Consider the following 22,974-nt stretch of genomic DNA (forward strand, 5'->3'; position numbering starts at 1 on the left):
CTGCATTTGCAGCATTTCCCCTCCTGAGCCTCTCCAGCAAGTCCCTCTGACAATTCAAGCTGCCTTTTAGCCGTCAAGCTAAGAGCAGAGCACGGCACAAGCCAGAAAGTGCTGGGGAATCCCGTTCAACACTCACACTGGCCCGTGGATTCCCACTGCCTCCCCCTGCATGGAGTTTAACTGTCCCCAGGTTCCCTGCATGATGGCCACGGGGGAGCTCGTGGCTACACGGGTCTCCTTCCACAGAGACGGAGTGCTAGGAAACACTGACCTCGCCTGGGTCTAGCACACTTCCTCCCTCTCCTGCTTTCCCAAATCAACAGTTTCAGTTTGGGGTTTTTTTTTCTGTGCCTGATGTCATCCTGCTTTCAGTCTGTTACAACCTGGGCAGGACATTCTCATCTTTGCAGCAGCCTGCGCTGTTGGGATTTCAAGGTATGCATTTACAAATCGCATGAATGCTGATCTGTGCCCCAAAAGCCATCTTCCATCAGCAGGTCCATCAGAGGAAGACCAGTACTGCCCACCCAACCACCCCAGTGGTTTACATTTCATGTGTTGACTATGAACAAACCTCCATGCACCAAGGGTGTACCTACCAGCGGCTTGTCGCTTTCTGGCAGCCCGGGCAGCGTTCAGTCCTCATCCCTCTGGACACTGACTGTCCGTCAAGCTCTCCTGCCGTTCCACGCCGCAAAAGGAAAGTGCTGCACGCACACAGTTCAAATAAAAGTCAGAAACTGACAAAAATGTTTAATATTAGTTTTGAAGAAAAAGTGACCGTACTCGCTTAGATGAGAAAATAACGACTACGTGTGTTGAAGTGAGCTCTCCTGCCACCCTGTCAGCCCACAGCTGCGGCTCTCCACCGAGGCCCGAGCGGAGAGGCAGGCCTCCCCGCCGCCGCTCTCTCAGCGCGTGACAATGCAAACTCACTCAGGACACAAAACACAATTGCCGTGGGAGCTGGCGTATGGAAGCTGCGCTCTGATCTGCGTTTGGCTGCCGCTCTCGGGCCATGGCACATATCAGCAGAACTGCAAGAGAAGGGAGTTTAAACCCCGATTAGAAAACTTCGCTGCCAAGGGGAGTTGCGGGTCATGCGCGTGCTGCCTAGAAGAAAAGAGGGATCCGTGTGATGGTCTTGTTTCTGAAGCTGGCAAAGGTTTGGGAATTCTGCAGAGGCAGGGCTCGGCCCCTGGAGCAGGGGTTGAACAGAGCTGCCGTTCGAATCTCTCAGCTGTGGCTCTTTGGCACTGGACAGCGGTGCCATTGCTGCTCACCACTGACCGGGAGATTTCTGCTCGCTCCCAAGCTCTGCGCACAGTATAACAGAGCAGTTTTAAAATCCTGAATGTCATCACCATCATCTCTCAGGGGGCAGAGGGAGCACGGAAAGCACTGTGAAGTTGGTCATGGCAGAAGAGGGGATGTTGAGGGGAGGCAGGGAACGTGAGCGTGAGACAACCCCAGCTGGTTTGCAGAGATGGGTTGAACCCAGGAGCTCCTGCCTCTGTGCTGGGAGGAAGGATCACTTGCTAGAGCCAGGCAGCGTTTGGCAAGGACCTCTGAGGGCAGCAGCTAAGCATCTGCAGTACCCTAACACCCCTCAGTGCCAGTAATATCCTTGGTGTGCTACCTTCCAGCGATTCCCACACTCGTTGCACACGACGAAGGTGGTCATGGGCTCATCGGAGCTGCGAGTCTGCACCTGGGGGAGGAGACGAGGGAAATGAGAGCCCAGCATCACACGTGGCCCCGTGGGGGATCACGGGGAGCTCCCTGTCCCTCTGGCCACCAGGGATTCATGCTGCGGTGACACTGTCAGAAATCAATGAGAGGCCAAGGCTTGGGAGGGCAAAAGGAGCTTCCCTGTGAAATGATACACACCTCGACACACATCTCATAAGCCCTCTACCTGGAGTGATGTGTTTTGGGGCAGCACATTTCCCTCCTCGCCGCTCTGCTGCCCATTCCTTGCAGGAGGCTCCGGAGGTGGACCACAGCCAGGCCCTCTCCGTACCGTCCCCCGGGAAGGGACACGGCCAGCGGTGAGAGGACAAAACCCTCAGCCCACCAAGCACGCGCTCCGCAGTGATCCATAAAAAAGCACTCAACGCATTCCCGTTTACAGAGCAGTCCTATGGCCTGGCCTCACAGGAACATGCTCTGGGTTACCAGGTTCTGCACACTTCCAGTCTGTTTTGTATTTGAGCCATTAAGGAGCTCTGATATTTAACCCAGATGTGACTGCTGCCTCTGAGTGCCTCTTGCCAGAAACACATACTTTGCTAAAAATCAGATTTTCATGGCATTTGAATACCACAAGGCAGATCTACACCAAAAATACTGGCACTCCCTGCACAAGTCAGACAGAAGGACTATGTCGAGGGGTAATTATGGTGATCTACATGTGTAATTAGCAAATGTGCAAGAGTCACAGCATTTGCATGATGCAAAACAAGCATGTTTTGCAAGCTAAGTTCTGTAATTCTCACCCTACATTACTGCTTGGCTTCCAACGCTTTCACAAATGCCAGTTAATCTACTTGGAACTTGCAACATCTCAGCCACCAAGCAGTGATTTTGCTGGAAAACTAATAAAAATACAGAAAACCTTCTGATATTTCTATTTAGAAGACACTGTGGTCACCTGCCCCAATTCCAGGCAGTCAGACTCCAGTCCTCTACAGGTAGAAACAGAGTCCCACGCGCTGCTGAGGCGAGCGAGACAGCCCAGGCAACACTTGCAGCCGACTGACTGGGACGCGCTCACAGAGCCAGAGCCCTCGCCTGAGCCAGCCGCAGGACGCAGGGCTGCTGCCGAGCCAAAGGAAAACCCCCGGTCAGCCGCCGGGCTCTCATCTGCGTCTGCACAGCACATCCAAGCGTACGAAGGCGTTTCACTCGGCACTTGCACACGCAGTTTGTGCGCACCCACTCAGTAGCAATCGCGTGGTTGCTGGTGAATTTTTGGGTATCTGCACATTCTGAAACACTGACTCACAGCAAAGGCACATTTATCTCCAGATGCCTGGCGCAAACATGGGAACTAAAAAGCACTGGTAATGCACAAGGCTTCCAGCAGCGGTCCACCGAGAAGCAAAATCCCCTCTGCTTGCTCACGTCGCTGATTCGTTTATTCCTTATGTTTCACGATTTTTTATTTTAAATAAGAGCCTCGAGTGTACAAAAAGGTTCTCTCCACCAGTGGCAACATTTGTGCTGTGCCGCAGGGTCTGTCACAGAGCAGTAAGAGCTTGTGACCATGACAGATCATGTCCTGTGCGGAGGTCAACAGTGTGGAGGCTGTGGGAGCAGGAGGACTAACCTGGGTGTAAGTGCAGTTCTTCTTCTTGCATTTCCCACAGGTGAAGAGGTCGGTCTGCGTCCCTCCTGTCTTGGCCATCTGATGCTCCCGGATTGCTTCTTTCGTCATGGCTTTCCTGATCTCTTTCAGCTCATTACTGGCCATTTCCTTTCAAAAAAAAGCAATACAACCACATCTGTCCAGTTTTACCATCACACTCACTACAGTGGAAAGAGTCGACAGGACAGGGTGGCCTAAGAGATGAGTATTAAGACAGAAAACCTTTCATTTCTGGTTCATAGCTAGGCCCCCATGACGATGTGAAGTACCAAAAGACAGCTCTCCACATTGCAAACCCCAGTGCTAGCTCACTCCCCATGCACTCTGGCAGCAGCTGCTGAGAAATCTGCAACTCTGGCTGCACATCAGCCCCCTGCTTCAGTCCCCAGAGCCCACACCCCCTGCTCCTCAGGCTTCCTCACCTCCGAGGTCATCACCGCTATCTGCTCAGGGGTAATTGTCCCACACAGCACGTTCTTTTTCAGCTCAGGATTTTTGGAGTCCTTCAGATTTGAGATGCGGCTCCTCACTCGGTTTTTGTATTTCATGTCGGTGTTCTTGACATCTTGGTATATGCGTACACGGCAGTCAAGGAGTTTGCGATCAGCCCAGAGGCCTCCAAGCACTTTCTACATCACGTGTGAATTGCAGGGAGCGTTACCCGCTGCCAGGACACAGATGGGGGTGCTGGGACCCAACAGCAGTGTCTGCTCTGGGAGGTTAATGCTGGGTTTGAGGCCAGGCTTATACAATCCCAGAGGCCAGGGGCTTTCAATTCTGGCTTTTTCACTGTGATGGAAATAACCTTTATTTTCAGTTATGCCCTGAGCTCCCAGCACCACACTGGTGGTTCGTTAGTGACCCAGGACTCAGCCAAGCAGAGCTGGAACCAGAGCCCTGACTAGCAGAGCTGCAGCAGATCATCTACACAAAGAAAGACTGCTCCATTTTCCCTCCAAGCACACTAATTTCATGGCCTGGAGGTACACAGACCCTCGAGGAAACCCTGCACGGTAAGGATATATTCTTCAATCTGGGCTGCTAGGTGCTCACAGTCGGCGCCAATGGCAATATAGTCGTCTGTAAGACAGGAAAAACACGAGGTCAATGACTTCCAAGCAGACAAGAGGTCCCCAGGCTCAGTATTTCTGAGATACAGATCTAGATAGTCTGCTATTTTGATTTACATGCTTTTTCCATCAACTGGCATCTTGGCCTTTGCTCTAGCTACCTTTTGGTCCTTTTCAAAACCGCAGTGATGAAAATAGACCAGTCCAGCCAGTCTAGACCCTCTGTCTCTCTAGGAGATGGATGGCACTAGACAAAGCTAAAAAGGACCTGGCCCCCAAAACATACCGGTTTCCAATATATCCTTGGTATAGTTGACACCAAACATATTGGCATGAGTCTCAGGAACTCATCAGATATCGGTGTCAACAAGGAGTAGCTCTACTCCGACCAACAATCTGGCAGAGCCTGAAAGCGTGCAGCATCAGAGTCAAGCCTGCGTTTCTCTTCTCAGCTCAGGACTCCGCCCCTCTCCTCTCCCATGCTGCTTCTTGCCAATTAAACAGCATCATCCAGAGTGCAATAACTGCCCCGAGTTTGGACACTGGCGATGGTAACCAGTGCCGTAAAGCAGGGAACAGGGACGAGCTTAGCAAAAGACTCGAGGGGACTGTTTCCCAGACTTCACATGGAAAGGTTTTTTCCTAAGAGTTATACAAAGTGCTTCATGCAGTATATATGTAACACGTGCACGCGCACAGGAAGGCTCGAAATAAAGACTTTGTGAACTTCTCCATCTGCTATCTACATTCCTTGGCTCCAAATTAATAAAACTCTGCAGTGCTTAGACCTCAGTTTTCCAAAGGGATTTGGAATTTGGACACCAGCATGTGTTCAGCTTGAGGTGTTTAAAATCCAGCTTTCAGAGACGCCGAGCACCTGCAGATGCCTCTCATTTTAGATGGCACAGCCTGAGTGCAGGAGAGACCTTCTCCACCCCAGACCCACAGGGGACCACGATATGGAAGGGGCTTCAGTTTGCAGGGGCATGGGAGTCTAAGAGCACGTGGTGACTGGCATGAGCACCATTCCTGACAAATTCCATGCATTGAGCTGCATTTTGTGCCCCAAGGGTAAGCAGAGATGACAGCTTCACTTTACAGCTGAGACCTGGAAAGGGAAGCAAATACCTGCACACCTTAAGATGAAACTTCTGGCCCAACCACCCCAGGCTGCAGAGCAGAAGAACCCACATAACCCCATGTTCTCGACAGCCACCGCCGGACACACTGCCGTGCCTCTGGCTCAAGCCAGGTCCACGTGCAAGTGTCTGAAAGTGCTGCAGCGCCAGCCAGTTTGTCCAAGGCTACACTGAGCTGATGGCAACAATCCTTCGGCAAGGCTGCTCCAGAAGAACACGTCTAAGAGGAGCTGGCGCTGACCTGCACGCGGACATCTCTGACAAAACACACCAGGAGCTGTGAAGCCCTTTAGGCAATGCAGGGTTTCCCCCAGCACTTACCATCAGCCTGGAGAGCCGCTGTCAGCATTTCTCTGCATTTGTTGCGGACAGCATCGCAGGTGACGGGCGCTGGAGGGAAGGTGGTGATTTTGGGGGTGGTCGGAGTCTTCGGAGGCTCCTGCCTTTTGTTGGAGCTAAAAGAGAAACTTCATCTGTCAGAATGTCTCAGTTCGAGTCACTGAGAGCAGAGAGAGGATCAGCAGGTATGTGTCCAAGCTTCCTGTTAATCGTAATACAAAACCAGTCAGAGGAAAACGGTGCAAAGACACTTGCCCCAGACACTTGCCCAATCCAGCAACCGACACCATCAACCCAGGTGTGAGCTCTCCCGTGGGCTCTGCCGGCTGTAAATGAGGGTTTACTCCAGGAAGCAGGCCTGGCAACCAACTTCTGTTATTGAACACACATCACAACTGCCACATCGCTGGGCATCAAGTGAAAATATCACAAAGCTGCTGGACACTCAGTAACTCAAATATACCGAGGACTTCCCACGACCATCAGCGCTCTGAGAACGGTAGCGCAGTGCACAGATGCACGGTGCTTTATTCCCCTCTCACTTTGCAGGACACAAAGCCCGTAACTGCTCTCAGCAGAAAGGGAGCAGAAGCCACCACTAAGGTTCATCTCAGCTGGTTCCCCGTCTCACATCCTTTTACCGCCAAGATGTCAGCAGCAGGAAAGAGAACAGCTAAATTAAAAAGCAATCGAGCTTTCTGTAGCTGTCAGGGAGTGCAGCACGCTGCCTTCTGGGGCAGAAATCACAGAAGCCTACACTAGCCCCTCCAGAAGGAGCTGCTGTGCTAAGGAAAAGAAAGAAAATGGCTCCTTCAGCTACAATATCCAAAAAAAAATCACGGGCACGAGCAAGGGAATGCAAACACCTGCCTGCCGTGGCTGACTCAGTCAGGTCTTCTGCCAGGGGAGCTGGCTGGAGAGACGGAAGGTGAACAAGCACCGCACAGGCTGGGCTCGCACGCACCGCGGCGAGGTTTGCGTGCCAGAGGAGTAACCTCACCGAGCAGCTTGGCTGGGTGTACACCCACAGCGTGGAGACATCTTGCCCATAAATCCTGACATCTGCTCAGAGAGTTAGTTAGCCCTGCGAATAACTGCTGGTAAAAGATTTGGGCTATTATGATTCCCAGATGATTTTATAGAGCTCCCCGTCACACCCCTTAAATCTAGGCAGCAGAACAGCAATTTTTTTTCAGCAGAGATTGCTCTGACTTTGGTGTTTGGGCCATAAAACACACTTATTTATGGCCAATGCCTGGTAACGTTAATGCAGTAAGAGACAGAGGGGAAAAAGAGAAACCCTGATACCACACCCATGCCATACTGGCAGCATCTCCTTGAAGGTCCAAGTGGCTTGACAACTGCTTTTAAGCTGGGTCACTACTGCCACTTCTTTGCCATTAAAAATAAATCCGTTATGAACAGGCACTTCCACTACGCTGTCCTGGAAGGGATTAGTCAGCCCACAGGAAAACAGCGCTGCGCTGGAAACCTTCCGAACCTACTGCTGTAGAAACGGAGCCAGGCAACTTCAGCGACTTATCCTGGGAGACTCTGCTGCTGCTCAGTTCAAACCCAGTCTGGCTCTGCAGTGCCTCAAAGCCCGTATATCATCATTAGGGCTACTGGATTGCTGCAGTTCAGCACCTCGCCAGGCCCTTTTAAGAAGCATCCAGCAGTGCACCTTCAGCAAATTGTTCAGCTCAGACCATAACAGATGATTATTTCTTGCTCAGATGAAATAGAGGGAGGCTATAGTGTGAGCTCATCATGTTTCTCTTTGACCAGTAGCTGAATAAAGACACTTTACCAGCTAGTTTTACTGGTCAGCACTGCAGGAGGCTATTAAGGAACAGATTTCATGGAATCATAGAATACCAGGTTGGAAGGGAACACAAGGATCATCTAGTCCAACCTTTCTTGAGATTTGTGTCCAAACAGCTCAAAACACTCAACAGGATTTACACTCACGTACTGCAAAAAGAAACAACAACTTAACTTGCAAATAATCAAAGCATACACAACTCGGGAATGACTCATCTGAAAATCACAGCTGATCATGTTGCATGAAACAGTTTGGAAAAATGAGACTTCCCAAAGGACAAAGGCAAAAAGCCTAGAAAACATACCTACAAGGCAAGACTGAAGGAACTGGAGTGGTTTGCAGCAGGGAAGACTTAGAGGAGACAAGTCCTGAAATACTGGAAAACTTGTAACAAAAGGAGGACAGTAGGAAAAGTCCTCCATGCTTGCTAAAGACAAAAGCGTGAAGAAATGGTCTTAGCAAGTCAGGTTTTGATTGAGAGTAAGTTTCAAATTGTACAGGTGAGTTATGAATTAGAAGATAATGCCACGGGTAGCTGTGGAAATGTCTTACCCTGAGGTTTTTTAGGAGAAGAAGAACTTGGAGAAAGGCCTGTCAGGGACAGCTTTGGCAGAGCTGGTGCTGTCCTGGGAAGGAATGGTGGGAGAAGCTTTCCTGAGAGCTCTTCTAGCGTTAACTTTTGGCTCATTTTGCAAGCAACAGTGACACTAATGTCACCCAGAGCAGAACACCGCATGTGAGCTCTCAACTCTGACCCTCACCACATTCAGTACTTCAAGTCAGGTCTTTAAACTAAAATTTGCACTGGTAATACCTGATTTTCAGGAAGGATCTGTCTGTAAATGCTATTTAGATGTTTATTCCCTGGAGGTGGAAAAAAGGCTAGACAAGATGCATGGTTATCGCACTTCTGTTAGCTGACAAGTAATCAGACGAAACAGACTTCTCAGTCATTCCAAAGACTGTACAGAAAGTTATTAATAAATAATAATAAGCTTTAAGAGTTAGTTTGTCATTAGAAGAGTTGGGAAAGAGACCTCAAACACACCTAGAAGACTTATTTCAGGAAATCCTTGTGGTTCACACTGTTCTTGTTAAACAGGAGAAAGAGCTTGTAAATCTATCCAGGCAGCAAAAGTTTATACATGAAAAAGGCTACGCTGGAACAAAATGGTGGCACAGCACCAGCCAGGCACTGGAAGCAGAACCCAGGGATGCACCAGAAGAAAATCCCACGGAAGAGCTGAATTCAGGCCACAGGTCTAAAACCTCCTAATAAAGGCAGTTTAGAGATTCCTGGGAAAGAAAAAGCTCATGCTGCCAGAGACAGAGAAACATTAGACACAGCCCATTAAAATACACTACACTAATGGTCTAAAACACTACAGAATGTGCTTCGGATTACAGTAACGCAGCAAATAACTGCGCAGGTGCCAGCTCCACACTGGCTGGCTCAGAGCCCCCAGGTCTTGGTGCTCTTGAGTCACTACAGAGGGATTTCTACATCTGTGTTCCAGAAAGCAAGACAAGTTCCAGGCCAAGAGCTATTCAAGTATTTCTCCCTGACAGAAGAGGAAGGCCTAGCCAAAAGTTATCAGACTAAGTGGCTGAAATATCTGAATACAAGCTGATCTTGCTAGCAGCCTCATCTGAACCAGCAATCACACACTGAACAACGAGTCAGACCCCCTTCATCACAGCCTGTGCTTCACAGAACAAAGACTCTTCACTGCTAATAAACTTTTTTTTTTTTTTTGGCAAGGCAGATGAGTTTATTTTGCAGCACTGGAGAACAACCAGTCCTGTCTCTGCAAAGAGAGCCTGGCTCAAGGGGCTGACACCCAGCGCCAGCCGCTTCTGCTGGTCTGTGCTGTGCTAATCCGTTTGCTTCTGTTCACCCTTCACACCAAGAGGATGCCTTGCCATTCAGAAGATGGAGGCTGAATACATGTAGAAAGCATCAAGGAGAAAAAAACCACAACCCTGCAGTATCTGCAGCACGTCAAGGCACAGGGGAGCATTAGCAGCACAAGCCACTTCGCTTACCCCTCGATAACTGTCTGACAAGGGAAGGGGACAGCGGGATTTTGCCTCTCTGCCTACAGCCAGGATCCTGTTCTGAGTGAAATTACTACAAGCCTCAGCCTTCAAACCAGATGTCCCAGCAGGCCCAGCTCGTTCTGCTCCTGAAGTGTCTGCTGCCACTCTGCCCATGGAATGTCTCACACTTCCTTCCCTCCAGGCTCTATTCCACGAGGTTAATTTTCCAAAGGTTAAATCAGAAGCTTCCCTTTTTCTTTGAACTGCAACACTACGTCCTGGCTTAAGCAGGACCAGCCAAGTTGGTAATGCTTGCCTTCTCCTTTCCTCATCAGGAACAGTCAACAAGTATTTCCAGCAAGGCTTCTACGCTCACCCTGGAAGGAAATCTGCCTCCCTTGACCAGTGAGGGCACACACAAAGGCTCCTACCCATGACTGACTCAGTTCCTACCCTCATCAGCCTTACAACAGGCTCTTCCTGCGTCCACACCCTGGGGAAGGCAGTACGGAGTACAAGGATCAGGAAGAGAAGGTATTTGCATCACAAGGCTGGTGATGACTGCTCAGACCAACTCTCTCAGCTTACAAAGCACACTGACTGCTCTTTGACCTCCAGTCCTCATCTCCTCTTACCGGGACGAAAGGAAACTGCAGCTGGGAGACTCCATCCTACTGCTTTTACCACTGCCACACACCAGCCTGCCACTGGAGGTGTACAGCAGCCTTCTGCATGCAGCGGCTGCGCAGAGCTGCAAAGGCTCACATCGAAGTGTCAAGCCTTGCGAGATTCAAGAGGAAAAGGAAAAGCAAAGGGTAGAGCGACAAAAAAAGTGACCAGAGACAGCCTGCAAATACAGGAGAGCCTGCAAACCAGCAGGACTGTAGCCTTAATACTCCAAATCTGCTGGCAAACTCGGGAAATTGGCTAAATCACGTCAGGGTCAAACCTACGTGGCGCACACCCTCCTGGGATGCGAGGCTGGCAGCAGTATCTCGCCTCTGGAATAAAGCTTTGAATCGCATTTGCCTACTCCCCTTTGATCACTGCCTCCACTCAACGGCTTGGCAAGCACAGTCATAGACAGTGGAAAGCAACATCTGAGGCACGGCAAGCGTGCAGCGGACCTTGCCAGATGGGTGGACATCGGTCTAGAGTGAAAAGAGGACTTCTGCTGGGACTCGTCAAGGACAAAGCAATGGAAGTTTTACTACAGCAATGTGTTGGTCAAACCCATCCATCACTAGAAATTGCAAAGGCCAAAAATAATCCTCATTCTAAGGACTACAATGTTAGAAATAAGCAAAAATACACAAAAATGCAACACAAGAAAGAACAGAGGAATGTTTTACTAACAGAAAAACCAGCACATAACCAGGAGTAGAAAACCAGGAAATAAGACGTGAATAAAACAAAAAAAAAAAAAAAATCACTGAAGCCACTGTATTTTGTAGATGTCGATTTCTGTGTCACAATTTATTAGAAACACTACACAGATCGTCTCTGCAGAACTCCAGACTCCTGGTGTTTCCAACCAGGAATTTGACTACGCAAAATTTCCAGCTCAGACACTTAAAAACAACAATGTAAGGCGCCATAAGAAAATCCAAATTCTGTAATAGTACCGTCTTTGGTTAAAGGGAAACATTACCTTTGGTCTCTTGAGTTACCAGTCTCCTTCGAGGAAGATGTTGGCAAGGACAGGCTCTTCTTTTTCTCCTCACTCTTTTCCTCAGAAGCATCTATATTCAAAAGAAGAGACACAGACGCTAAAGGGGACAGAACCGGTCTTTATGCTGCAGCCCTGCATACAGTACGCAGCGTGGGCCTAAGGCAAGGTATTATTTTCCCAAAAGAATGAGGAGAAAGAATGCCTTTATGGCCTTCCTGCTTTCCAACAGACCTTTTTCTTGCCTCTAAGTGGAAAGTAATTCAAACAAAAGCTTTCCTCACCAAACTCAGCAAACACCTTCCCTGCCTAGGAGATAAGCTTCCTCACAAGACATGCCTCATCACAAAAGTTTCTTTCAGAGACATCCTGGCTGCTGAGCACAGATTAGATCAAGTTCTCTAAAGCACCACTAAAAGCAGCATTTCCAGCCAGCACCACCTGAAGGGCCAGCACGGGCCAGTCCTTCTGGGAACACAACTTCTAGTGTTTCCCAAGTGCTCTTGAAAGCCTGGAGAGCAAAGCTCTGGAGGGGACTTTCATTACACCACAGAACAAGTGTGACCCAGAGGTAAACTGTCTCAGCCTAGCCCATACACACCAAGCCTAATGAGGAAGTGACAGTCCCAGTTCCAGGACAGGAAAACACGGCTTCTAATGCTCATTCAGCCTACCAAGAAACAGGGAGCCCAGGAGTGCAGATAGAGCCAGCTGCACGTTTCATTTTGCCTCAAACACCACATTGCTAATATTCCTTTTACAAAAGGGCAAAATGCCCAAAAGATTCGTTTAAAAAATAAGCAGCGTTTGAGTTTTACATTGAGGTACTTTGCTGCTAGCAGAGTGGGAGGCACAGGGTCTTGTTAGCAGGACACGGGTAGAGCTGTCCTTCCAATCTCAGCGCCGCAGAATCTCAAAGATAACCACTAAAACCGTATTTGTAATTCCTTCATCTGCAAATTTGACATTAGTCTGTGCCGTATCACCATGAAAATTTCTCAGATAGAATTACAAGCTTCTGCTTATCACTGTCCACCCCCATGAAAGCCTCCCCAGCAGGAAACAGTCCATGTGAATTTCCCTACAAGGTGTTAAACTAAGGTCCTTCTATAGCTCATCAGCCAAAACGCATTCCAGCGTTTCTCTTTCCAAGTCGTTGCACAAGGCTGACAGCACACGCTGTATTACTGCCACACAGCACACAACTGGGGTTGAGCGCAGATACTGTTTCTACAAATAATGCTGCTAATCATCATACGAACAGGTACACATTAAGAACAGTCCTGAAGCTTTCAATGCTCTTTCAAGGATGAGCTAGCTAAACAGGAGCTACATCTAGAGGAATGCATGGTAGGAGACAAAACTTGAAAGACCGAGGGTGCAACTGTAAAGGCTGATTATTCTATTCATCTGAATAGACAAGCTCTCCTGAGAAACCCAGCCTCCCACTGCAGCCAGCTCCTTCACAAGCTGAATCTGACGGGAAGATGCTGATTTTCTTACCTAGAAGTTTTTTCCAGGATTTGATGAGGGATTTGGCAAGCGATATCACTTCTTCATCTGTGCTCTGCTTTCTCAGTGCATTGACTGACATCCCAATGCGGGTGGACTGCAAGTGAACACTCAAATGAATCATTCCAGAGCAGATTTGCTATTTGTTACTAATCGAAATCAGAAATAAGCATGACAAAGTCAAAGCAATGACCAAGACAGGAAGTATCCAAGGTCTTGCAGAATTATTATCTCCTTTCAACTTCTGAAAGCGAGATGACAGGTTAATCCCCAGGTTAATCAAACCCATCAGAAGCTAGACATCCAATCACCCCAAACACCTTCCCTACACACCTGTAAGTGATATTCAAGCCTAGAGTGAAAAAATCCAACGTGCATATCTTAACCTCTGAATCGTAATTCTGTTCACACCTCCCCAGTGTCTTGAGCATCACTGTTATAAAGACGCAAAGAACTTTTCTCTGTGACTGCCTTTGTGTTTGCTGCTCTGATCTGGCTGGTCTCTCCTCTTTTTGAAGCCTAAGAGAAGATGCGAGCAGTTACCCACATTTGCCTCACCAGCTGTGCACAAGCCTCAGACAGCACACGGTGGCCCAGAGCTATCAAATTGCCAGTCCAAAACCCAGCTTCAGTACTATTTTCTGGATTTAATGTTTATTTTGATGCTTTGAATGAGGCAAGAAGCGAGAAGAAATCTATTAAGCTTATTTAGACAACACTTCGAACTCACCCAGATAGACTTCAGCTTTTGACCCTAGCTGTGCAACTCACCTGCAGTAAGTCCAAGGTCATAGGCATACTCTTCAGTTCTTTCAGTAAATCCATTGCACCATCCTGGAGAGGAAAAGAGAAACAGAGTGAGTGCCTCACCTTCTAGTAAAGAAATGCAACAGCCTGGGAATAACTTCAGAAAGCTGAATTCAAAGGGAAAAACACCAACAAGCCTTCCCCAAAACATCAGCGAGATTACTGCTGGGATTGCTGTTCCGGACAGACAGTAGATCCCACAATCTGGAGAAGGCACCTGAGATATTGGAACGGGCGAAACAGAAGAGCACTAGAGCGCTACAAATCTTTGCTGGTGTACGGTACAACCGCAGCATCAGCTTCTTATCCTCACCTGGCAAGCTTAACACTTTTAACACCTGGAAAAACACACTCTGAATCACAAACTGACCCCTCAGCACACCACTTGGCTTGCAGGAGTAATCCTGCTATCAAACTCACTGTTCTGAGGGCCCTGATTGTTCCATTAGCTGACAAGAACAATTTACCATAGTTGCAAGAACTTCAGTCACCAAGCTGAAGCTCAGAATCCCTGTCCAGAGCCAGAGCTAAAAGAATTGCCCTGCTCAGGACAGGAGCTAACAGCAGGAGCAAAGCCATCAAGCAGTGAAGCTGAAGAGCTGGTTGCTTGAAACGCGCTACGTGAAGTTTCCTTGCATCAGCTCTGCATCCCAGAACTCAGATCAAAAAAAAAAAAATCTGACAAGGCAATCTGTACATACCTAAAACTGGCAGTCACTCAGGGAAATGGCAGGGACAGAAGCAGCAGCCTGCCTTCAGCAGCACTCAGCAGAGCGCAGCCGGAGAACGCCTGTCTCCATTCGGCTGGCTCCTTCCTCCCATCCCCCTTCCATCAAACAAGGCCTTCTACTGTTCACTCGTAACCAGCTCATTTAAACACCAACCACTCCAAACCCATCTGCAGCACAAGACCTACAGGGCCTACGACTGCGGAGAGGCAAAGCAGCCTGCGCTGACAGACCCTGTCCCGGATCCCGGCCTCCCTACGCAGAAGGGGTTTCCGATTCACCGCAGGAAGCAATCCAGCTGCCAGTGCCACCCGACAGAACAGATGCTGAGAAAGCCAAATTAAAGCAGAGTCAAAGCTTTCGGCGTGCAGACAAGCAACTCACAACAGCACGAAGCACGCAGTACCGTACCCAGAACCAGCGGCTTCCCGCTCAGGCGGTTTCACACCTTTCCGTTCCTCCAACAGCCAAAGGGACTCCATTAAATCCAGCCCTGAACACACAACGCGACCGGGTGATTCCTGTCTCCGTTATGAGAAACGGAGCCACTTGGCACAGCGGCAGCAAAGGGGGATCCACGCAAAAACTAGAGCAACAAACAGGTACTCCAGGCAAGCACCCTGCAGGAAGAGTTCGCAAATTAGCCGATACACAACAAACACGCTGCGGGTCAGTCCCGTATAAAGCGCCAGCCAAGAGGAAACATTTCATACCGCTCATTTAAGAAGCTGCCTCTTTCTCAGTGAAGCTTGGAAGCAAATTCTGCAAGGTTGCTCCTTTCCTATTTCAACAACGGTGTTGAAAACCTGCCGTCAACGGGAACAGACATCACAGGCTGCAGTTTAGCCCAAACACGCTTTCCCGGGTTGTTACACCAGCTACACAAGTGCCAGCGCTCAGCCCGATCCACGGCTGGCAGAGCCGGTCCAGCATCCAAAAGTTCATGTGACAACCGCACCCAGCATCCCGTCACCCAAATACCACGTGTCCCTAACCCTCCTCACCCATCACCTCCCACTCCCCACAGCCCTCCTCAGCCCCAGAAGCCCTCTCCCCCACCCCAAACACAGACATACCTCCGTCACAAACCCTCCTCAGGCAGCTTGCTGCCTTGGCGCTGGCGTGACGCTGTTTGTAGGAGCACCAGCTGACATATCCCTTTAGGCAGGGAAATACTTGCTGCTGTCCCCCCTGGCCAGTCCCATTGCTTACAAGGCACCCTGCAAGACCCCCAGTGTGCAGACAGCAGCAAAAGCCAGCCCTCCACACTCCGAAGGCCACGGGAGAGCGAGCAGAAGTGGTGTTTGCATGGGATGGGGATGCAGGAGGCAAATAGAGAAGCACTGGGGTTTTTCCTGAGGGCACAACAGAGCCCCAGGCCAATGCTGGGGGGGTGCGTGAGGATCCCCCTCCCCAAGGGGACAAGGGAGGAGGGCTGAGGATGCTCCTCAGGAGGGGAACAGCCCAGCAGGCAGCACAGGGTGAGCCCCAGGGTGCTGAGCTGTGGGGCAGAGGGTGCGTGGGGTGGGGGGGCACAGTGTGGGGAGGAGGGGTTGCCACAGCACCATAGGGGAGAACATGGAGCCCCCCTGTAACCAGCAGTGGGCTGGAACGCGGCGGATCCCACGCCACAAGGGATGGCGGCCCATGGAGAGGGAGACCACCCCACGGCAACGGGGGCTGGGGGAGCGAACCCCACCTTGAAGGGGCGGCTGCTGCTCCACCACGATAACGACTGCATGGAGAGGGAGGGCCCCAAAATGGGGGCTGGGGAAGGGGAAGGCCCCCTCACAACGGGGACTGAAGCAGAAGCGGGGGGTCCCACACCACGGGGGCCCCACGGAGAGGGGAGGCCTCGGCTGCCAGCCCCCCCCAACCGGGCTGCGGGGGGCCCGGCCGTCGCCACTCACCGCGCTCTTCTTGGCCACCATCTTGTCCAGCCGCCTGGCGATGCGCACGATCTCCTCCTCCCCGCCCATCGCGCCGCTCCCCGCGGCTGCCGGGGCCGGGGGCCGGACGGACGGGGCGGGGGGGGGGTGGGGTGGGCGACCGGGACAGGACGAGAGCCGGCGACGGCTGCCCGGTGCCCACCACCGCCCCCGGTACTGCAGTCCGGGCGGGCGGCGCGCGGGGCACGACGGGAGTTGTAGTCCTCCAGGAGCAGGCCCGCCTCTTCCCGAGGGGGCGGCAGGACTACAACTCTCAGCATGCCCCGCGCCGGCCCAGCCCGCCGCGAGGCACTGTGGGGGCTGTAGTCCCTCCTCTCAAGCCGCCGCCCTCACGGGCCGGTAACGGAACGGGTCTCCCCCTCCCATGGTATCCCCGGCGGTGGCGTTTCAGGGTTTTCCCGAGCCAGCACAGACTACACGCGTGTCCTAATCTGTTGCGGGGTAACGGCGGCTGAGCCAGGCTACTTTCCCCCCAGCCTGGAGGCTGCCCCATCCCTCCGGGATCCCCCGCCTGCCTAAACCGAGACGCGGGGCCGTGCAGCCGGTCCTAGTGCTGACTTAGGGACTTGAGACTAATTAACGGGAGTGGGGAGAAGGGAGGGCCGGTTTGGGGGTGCCCAGGGCGGGGCGCGGGGCCCCCCTGCAGATGGCACTCGGGAGCTGCGCAGTGGCCGCTGGCGGGCCTCCTCGGTGCTCTCTCCATCTGGTTGCTGGCAGGGGGAGAACTTCGAGGCCTCCTCCGGCACAGCCGGCTTCGCAGCCCTGGCCGAGCGCCGATGTTTCGGAGAGGGCCCTGCCTGTGCCGGTAAAGAGCGGCCCTGTCCCGCCCCGGCTGCAGACGAAGCAGAGGCCCGGAGCCGCGTTGTGCCTGGCCGCGGGCTGCAGAATTGGGTAGCGGGAGCCAGGGCTCCCTCAGCTCCGCGCAACCGGGTCACTGAGGGCAGAGCTCAGCTTTACCGGCACACAGAGGTGGGGAGTATTGAACAGAGCCGTGCTAAACCTCTCCTAGGTCGTTATCCCCCAAAACTGCCTGTTGGTACCCCAAGCTGCCAGCTTGCTGTTCTTTATGGCAGCTGACCTGGAATCGGACAGAGCTGTGGGATGCCCTCGAGCTAGCGCGGCTCCCTAGATGTGCAAGAAACGTTTTAATTCATCCCCAAAACAGCGGAGGTGGCCCCAGACCAAACCTGAGCTCCAGACCCTCTCCCTGGCGTGACACTTGGAGCCACCTTGAAACTTCTTGGCTCGGCCCCATGTTTGCGAACGCGACTTCCCTCCAGCCCACCGTCTGGAGCCTCTGCAGAATCTGGAAAGCCTCCATCCCTTGGCAGGGTCTGGCCAGGAAGCCAGGGGGTGCCATTTTGGAGAGGCCCACCTCTGCGAGGGAGGAGGAAACATGTCCCAACAAGGGGACCTTCTGGAGGTCCCTGGAAGCGGGCAGCTGCCTGTCCCGTGTGTGGGGTCGGGTCACGCCGGTCCTTGGCGTCAGAGGCGCGCTCGAGCGGCAGTGCTGCCGCTGTGATTGTGGTTTGTATCGCTGCAACGCGAAGATGGTTCCCGACCACAAGTATGGCCGGGGACGTGTCTCAGATTCCAGAGCTCACAGTCACCGATGCCGAGCGCCGTCACCCCGTCGCTCCCTGCCTCAGAGCGAGAAGCTCGTCACCCCAAACGCCAGCCTCCCGCCGCGGCCAACCATCCTTGCCCAGGCCCCGCGACTGCCTGGTTGGCAGCGGCTTCCCAAGGAACGCAACAGCATGAAATCCTCACGCCTGCACCCCCGTCCGCTGCCTGCTGGGTGGGAGAGGAAAATGCCCCCTGCCCCTGCACACCCACGGGCACAGGCCAGCTCTGCAGCCTAACCCCGCCAGCCTGCGGCTCCGCTCTTCCCAAGGGTTAACGGGACAGGCGTCTGCGGAGCGAGGAGGGTTTCTGGCTGACCTTGGCTGGGAGGCAGCAGTGGCGTCGCTCAGCCCAGCCCCCCGAGCGTGGAGCCGGTGGCCGGAGCGTTCCCCAAGCCTGGGTGGAGGTAGATCCAGAGGAAACTCCACCTCCGCGGGAGCCAACCTGCTATTGCAGGAATTCCCAGAGAAATTCCCGCTTGGGCTGATCTGTCAGCGGATCCATGAACTTTCTTTTACCTCTTGTGAAAGCAGCTACTTGACTGTGCTAAAAACAGAGCAGGGGTGAGCCTGTTGCTGGAGCTGGGCTGGGGGGAGAGGTTGGGAGGGAACTTTAGCTGACCCCCACGCACCGAGAGGCACCGCGGAAGTCTCTGTACCCGGACCCTTGCTGGCAGCTCCCCACAGCAGGCAGAGCTGGTGGAGCCAGTTTGCTGCAAAATAAACCTCCAGAAAATCTCACCTGATTTTCCCAAGTGTTTCCCAAGTGACTCTCAGCTGCTTCGGACCCGGCAGATGGGCTGGATCAAGTCGGATGAGCTCTCCTTGCTTCCAGTATCACCAGCAGATTCGATTCACTGATTCAAGTCACCGTCATTCATTTGGAGATCGGCCACCAAACCCCACCCTTTCTGTTGCTCCCAACCACCGGAGGCTCCATCTGGTCCGTTTTTGGAGAAGGCAAAGACAAGAGGCCCTCCTGGGCCCAGCCTTGCCCCCCTACCCACCATGAGACCCCTGGGGAAGCTCTGTCCTGAGACACCCCCTAACTTCAGGTGTGCCAAGATCTCAGCCTTGGGGTCACGGCTTGTAGGGACAGGAAGGTTGGCTGTCCCTGGGCGACACGCTGGGCTCTGAGCTGCTAGCGAGAGACCCCATCCAGGGAGCGATGACGGTAAGTAGATGGTAGACCCCAAGCCCTCATCCAGCACCACATACGCCAGCCAGGTGATGGGAGCAGCTGCCGTAGGCTTTGCCAGAGCAGCACTGATTTGGGGGAGGAGTTTTGGTATATTTTCCCTCCTTTTCACCCTCGTGAGGCTGCCTTGGCAGCAGTGGTGGGCTCCTGGCTCTGCTGAGTAGTTGACGTTGCCCTTTCGCACTGATGGTCAAGGCATTCCCAGCAGTGACCTCCCTGGGGATGGTTATTCTGCTGTTCCTCCCTGAGCTCAGGGCAGCTCAAACCTGGGAGAGGAGGGAGACAGTGGGACCGATCCCCTGGACATGACCTTGTGGCAGCCCCCGAAGAGAGGCAGGGATCTGCCTTTTGTCCCCCTCCTTGCTGCAGTTGTCTGATGTCCTTAGGGTCCTAGCCCTGGCGCCAGGGACATTGACCCTGGAGGCCTAAATCCTCCATCCAAACACTTAAGAAACCTGGAGAATTTTGCCCGAATGGTGACTTGCATTTCTGTCTTGCAGACCGTCACGTTTTCTCCTCTGAGGAGCCAAGGGACCTCTCCACACCTCATCTTGTGGCACAGGCCCTCCTAACACAGCAGAAACCAGCGTGGCTTCCAGGAGATACCACGGGCTCCATCCGTGCCACTCCGGCACAGCAGCTCACAGAGGCTGCATGTCCTCTGCTCCCCACAACCTCCCACCGCATCTGTCCTGGAGCTGCTGGTGAGCAGCCCGTGCCTGGGGACGCTGCCATCTGGACCTCCTGGGACAAGTCCTGCACCAGGAATGGCTGCAAGATTTGGCTGAGGCGGGCAGCCGCCGTGGAGGGGAACGTGGCCAGGACCACCCCGCGTGGTAGCCCAACCTGTGCCACCCTGCGAAACGGGGAGCGTGGAAGGGAGGACGCGGAGGAGATGACGGTTCCCTGGGGCCCGGCTCATTGCAAGCACCAGGGTGGAGTTTGGACCTCCAGGTTTGCAGATGCTCTTCTGAGACACTTTGGATGTTCCCTAAACCTTCTCCTTCTAACAATTTAAATTATACTGGCTGCTGTTCAAAATAATAATGACGGGGGAGTAATAAGTGCTAAGCAGCAGCCTGTCACACTTCGCGAGGTGCTCTCGGGGGACGCGGGGCCAGACAAGCCGCTGGCCCAAAGCTGTGCCAGGCGAGTGGGCACAGGCTGCCACCGGCCACCGACGGGCCCTGGGGCCTGGGCTGGCCCGCGTGTGCATGAGAGCGTGTGCGAGCGCTCAGGTCTCCTTTCTCTCCCCCCTCTGTCTCCTTTTATTCGCTTTCATAAAACATAGGAAGTTCAAGCCATTCATTTTGCTATTTGTGTCTCCCTCCCCACGCCCCGGCTCCCTCCCTTGCCCCCTGCAGCCTCTCGGCTCGCTGCTTGCCCAGCATCCTTGACCCCGAGGAGTCTGGTGTGTCTGCACTTCCCTTTTGGCCCATAGAAAGCGCCACTCTGAACTGGTGCCTTGATAAGTCTGCTGTGGGAAGGCAGGGGCTCCTGGGCTCTCACACAGGGCTTTCCCATGTAGCATTTCCTATGCTCTCCCTGCTCGCCAGCGCGATCTCCAGACCGGGGCGGTGGGGAAGCTCTCTGGATGGCTGTGCCCCTCCGTGGCGGCAGGTCTGACCTCGGGCTCTCGTGACTCGCTCTGTGTCAAAAGCCGTGGCACGTGGAAAGAGGTGTCCTCCCAAGGAGGAGGAGGATGGTTAGCATCTCATGGGCTAACGCGTCACCTCTCAGCTGACAGCAAAGGATTGCAAAGGGCCTTGAGCCCCCCAGCCCCTTCCTCTCGGTGGTTTTGCAGAGAGGGCTCTGTTATTGTCTCCCACCGAGTTTGGGATCGGTGGGACCTGTGTCCTGCCTGCCAAGGAGCAAGCACACGGCAGGGCAGCCAGGGCTGGGATGGAGACCTCAGAGGGGCTGGAGACAGGGATTGACTGGCAGAGAGGGAGGAAGGAGAGGCTCAGTGAGGGGGGCTGGGGCAGCATGGAGGGGTCTTTTCTCAGAAATACCCTCCCCTCAGCTGCCCTGCTGAAGAGCAAGGCCCTTGGCGTGTCAGCCGTGGGCTGGGGGCCACAGCGGTCCCTCCATCACCACGAGGACACGAGGACGGTGCCCATGCAGAGGCTGCCTTTGAAACCCCCTGGACACCCCCTTGCCCCGTGCTGACCGCACGGCGGGGCCCAGCAGCGCCAGGTCACCGGGATTTCGCCATGCCCTCTGCTCTCCAGCGATGGGACGGCAGATAAGGGCCTTCTCCCCCTTATCGCCCCATCAGCAGCGCCACAGACGGCTGAGCTGCGCCACCGCCGAGCAGCGAGCCCTGATCTCATCAGCGTGCCGCACACTTGCAGCTCGAACAATAACCTCCTTCCCTGCCCGACACAATTCCCAGAAATGCACAGCCTCCTGCTAAAGCCTCCCTGGGGGAAAACATGCCAGCCGGCCTGTCGGCACCAGCGCGGACATCGCTGCCAGCCGCTGGCAAACGCAGCGCGCTGCATCCCCGGCACGGAGGCACCTCTGCGAAAACAAGGGTGTGCTGGGTGGGGTGGAGGGAGAGGCCAAGCCGGAGTCCTTGGGGCCATCCTTTAGCTGGCTGCGCTCAGGAAGTCCCTCTCCTTTTGGGTGTTGGCGACCAGGCGCCTTGCCCCGTCCCAGCCGCCCCGTTCGCAGCCCCTCACTTGGCTGCCATCGCCCTCCCTGCTCCGAATGCTTGCGGGGTGCCCGGGGGCTGCTCGTGGGGCCGGGAGACAAAACCAAGCGCCGGCTGCCTGGGCTGGGAGGGCAGAGATGGGGCTCATGCCTCCCCTCGCCCCTGCAGACCCCCAGCCCGGAGACGCTCTTCTGCATCTCACAGCATCACCAAGCTCCTCAGCTTGCCGGAGGTTTTCCTCAGCGCGTTTCAGTAATCGCCCTTGCTGCTTCCAGATGGAATATCTGGACACCCGGGCAGGCACGTCTGGGTGTTCGTGGTGGGTGTTCACCCTGCCCTGGCTGAGCTGGGAGTGGGAGAGGGCCAAGTCAGCAGCTGGCACAGCTGTCCTTTCTCCAGGGGCTTCCTCCGGGGTTTGCCAGCCTCTCTGCCCTGCTCATGTGTCTCACCGGGGCCAGATGCGCCGTCTAGAGAAGCAGGGGCACGGCAGCACGCTGGTGCCGGAGTGGTGCAGGCTACAGCCGGTGCACGCCATGTTTTCCTCCCTCCAGATCTCACAGCGATGCAGCGGACACGCCAAATCCCTGTGCCAAAGGTGCGATGCCGGCGTTGTCCCGCAGCCCGTGCGGATGGCGAGCGGCACCCGGCATGGCACGGTAGCTGGGATGCCAGCGCGGGTGCAAGCTGGCCGCATGGGAGGACTGTCCTCGCCGTGTCCCTGACATGGGGGTGCATTGTTCACGAAAACACATGGGGAAGGCTGAGGAGGACAGACTCGCTGGCTGCATCGGGCTTCCTGCCTCCCACCGCCGCCTGACATCATTGCTCCCAGTGGGAACGGCCGCCCCGGCCCCGCTCGGCCCCTGCCAGCAGCCAATAAGTTCCTGACCTCCTGCCCCGCCGCGGTGTGGGGGCTTTTGTGCGCACTGCCCCCCTGCCACCGTGGCACGACGGCTGGCAAACCTGAGTCCCCTTCCTCACAATCGCGGGCACGGCCAAGGCCATGCTCCCCATCGCCTCGCCAGCCAACTCCGAGGGTGCGGGACGGCA

The 22,974-nt window shown here is 53.8% G+C and overlaps 1 protein-coding gene across 3 annotated transcripts; it reads right to left on the reverse strand.

Moving 5' to 3' along the window:
• Nucleotides 1-721: 721 nt before the first annotated feature.
• TCEA2 (transcription elongation factor A2) lies at nucleotides 722-16,623 on the reverse strand. 3 transcript variants are annotated; one of them, XM_086760311.1, is made up of 11 exons: nucleotides 16,410-16,551; nucleotides 15,213-15,305; nucleotides 14,911-15,119; nucleotides 13,736-13,798; nucleotides 12,956-13,061; nucleotides 11,435-11,525; nucleotides 5,901-6,034; nucleotides 4,394-4,450; nucleotides 3,793-3,947; nucleotides 3,332-3,478; nucleotides 1,056-1,711 (listed from the first exon to the last, which is right to left on the reverse strand). In XM_086760311.1, the coding sequence occupies exons 4-11, from the start codon at nucleotides 13,787-13,789 to the stop codon at nucleotides 1,610-1,612; spliced, it is 846 nt and encodes a 281-aa protein (XP_086616437.1). In that variant the 5' UTR covers nucleotides 13,790-13,798; nucleotides 14,911-15,119; nucleotides 15,213-15,305; nucleotides 16,410-16,551; the 3' UTR covers nucleotides 1,056-1,609. The 3 variants fall into 3 exon arrangements, with proteins under 3 accessions (XP_086616436.1, XP_086616437.1, XP_086616435.1); XM_086760310.1 differs by lacking the exons at nucleotides 14,911-15,119; nucleotides 15,213-15,305 and adding an exon at nucleotides 722-1,037 and having other exon boundaries at nucleotides 1,640-1,711; nucleotides 16,410-16,623; XM_086760309.1 differs by lacking the exons at nucleotides 14,911-15,119; nucleotides 15,213-15,305 and having other exon boundaries at nucleotides 16,410-16,623.
• Nucleotides 16,624-22,974: the final 6,351 nt, after the last annotated feature.

Source organism: Chlamydotis macqueenii, chromosome 16 (assembly GCF_036417535.1).
Source record: "Chlamydotis macqueenii isolate bChlMac1 chromosome 16, bChlMac1.mat, whole genome shotgun sequence".
NCBI classification, from domain to species: Eukaryota; Metazoa; Chordata; class Aves; order Otidiformes; family Otididae; genus Chlamydotis; species Chlamydotis macqueenii.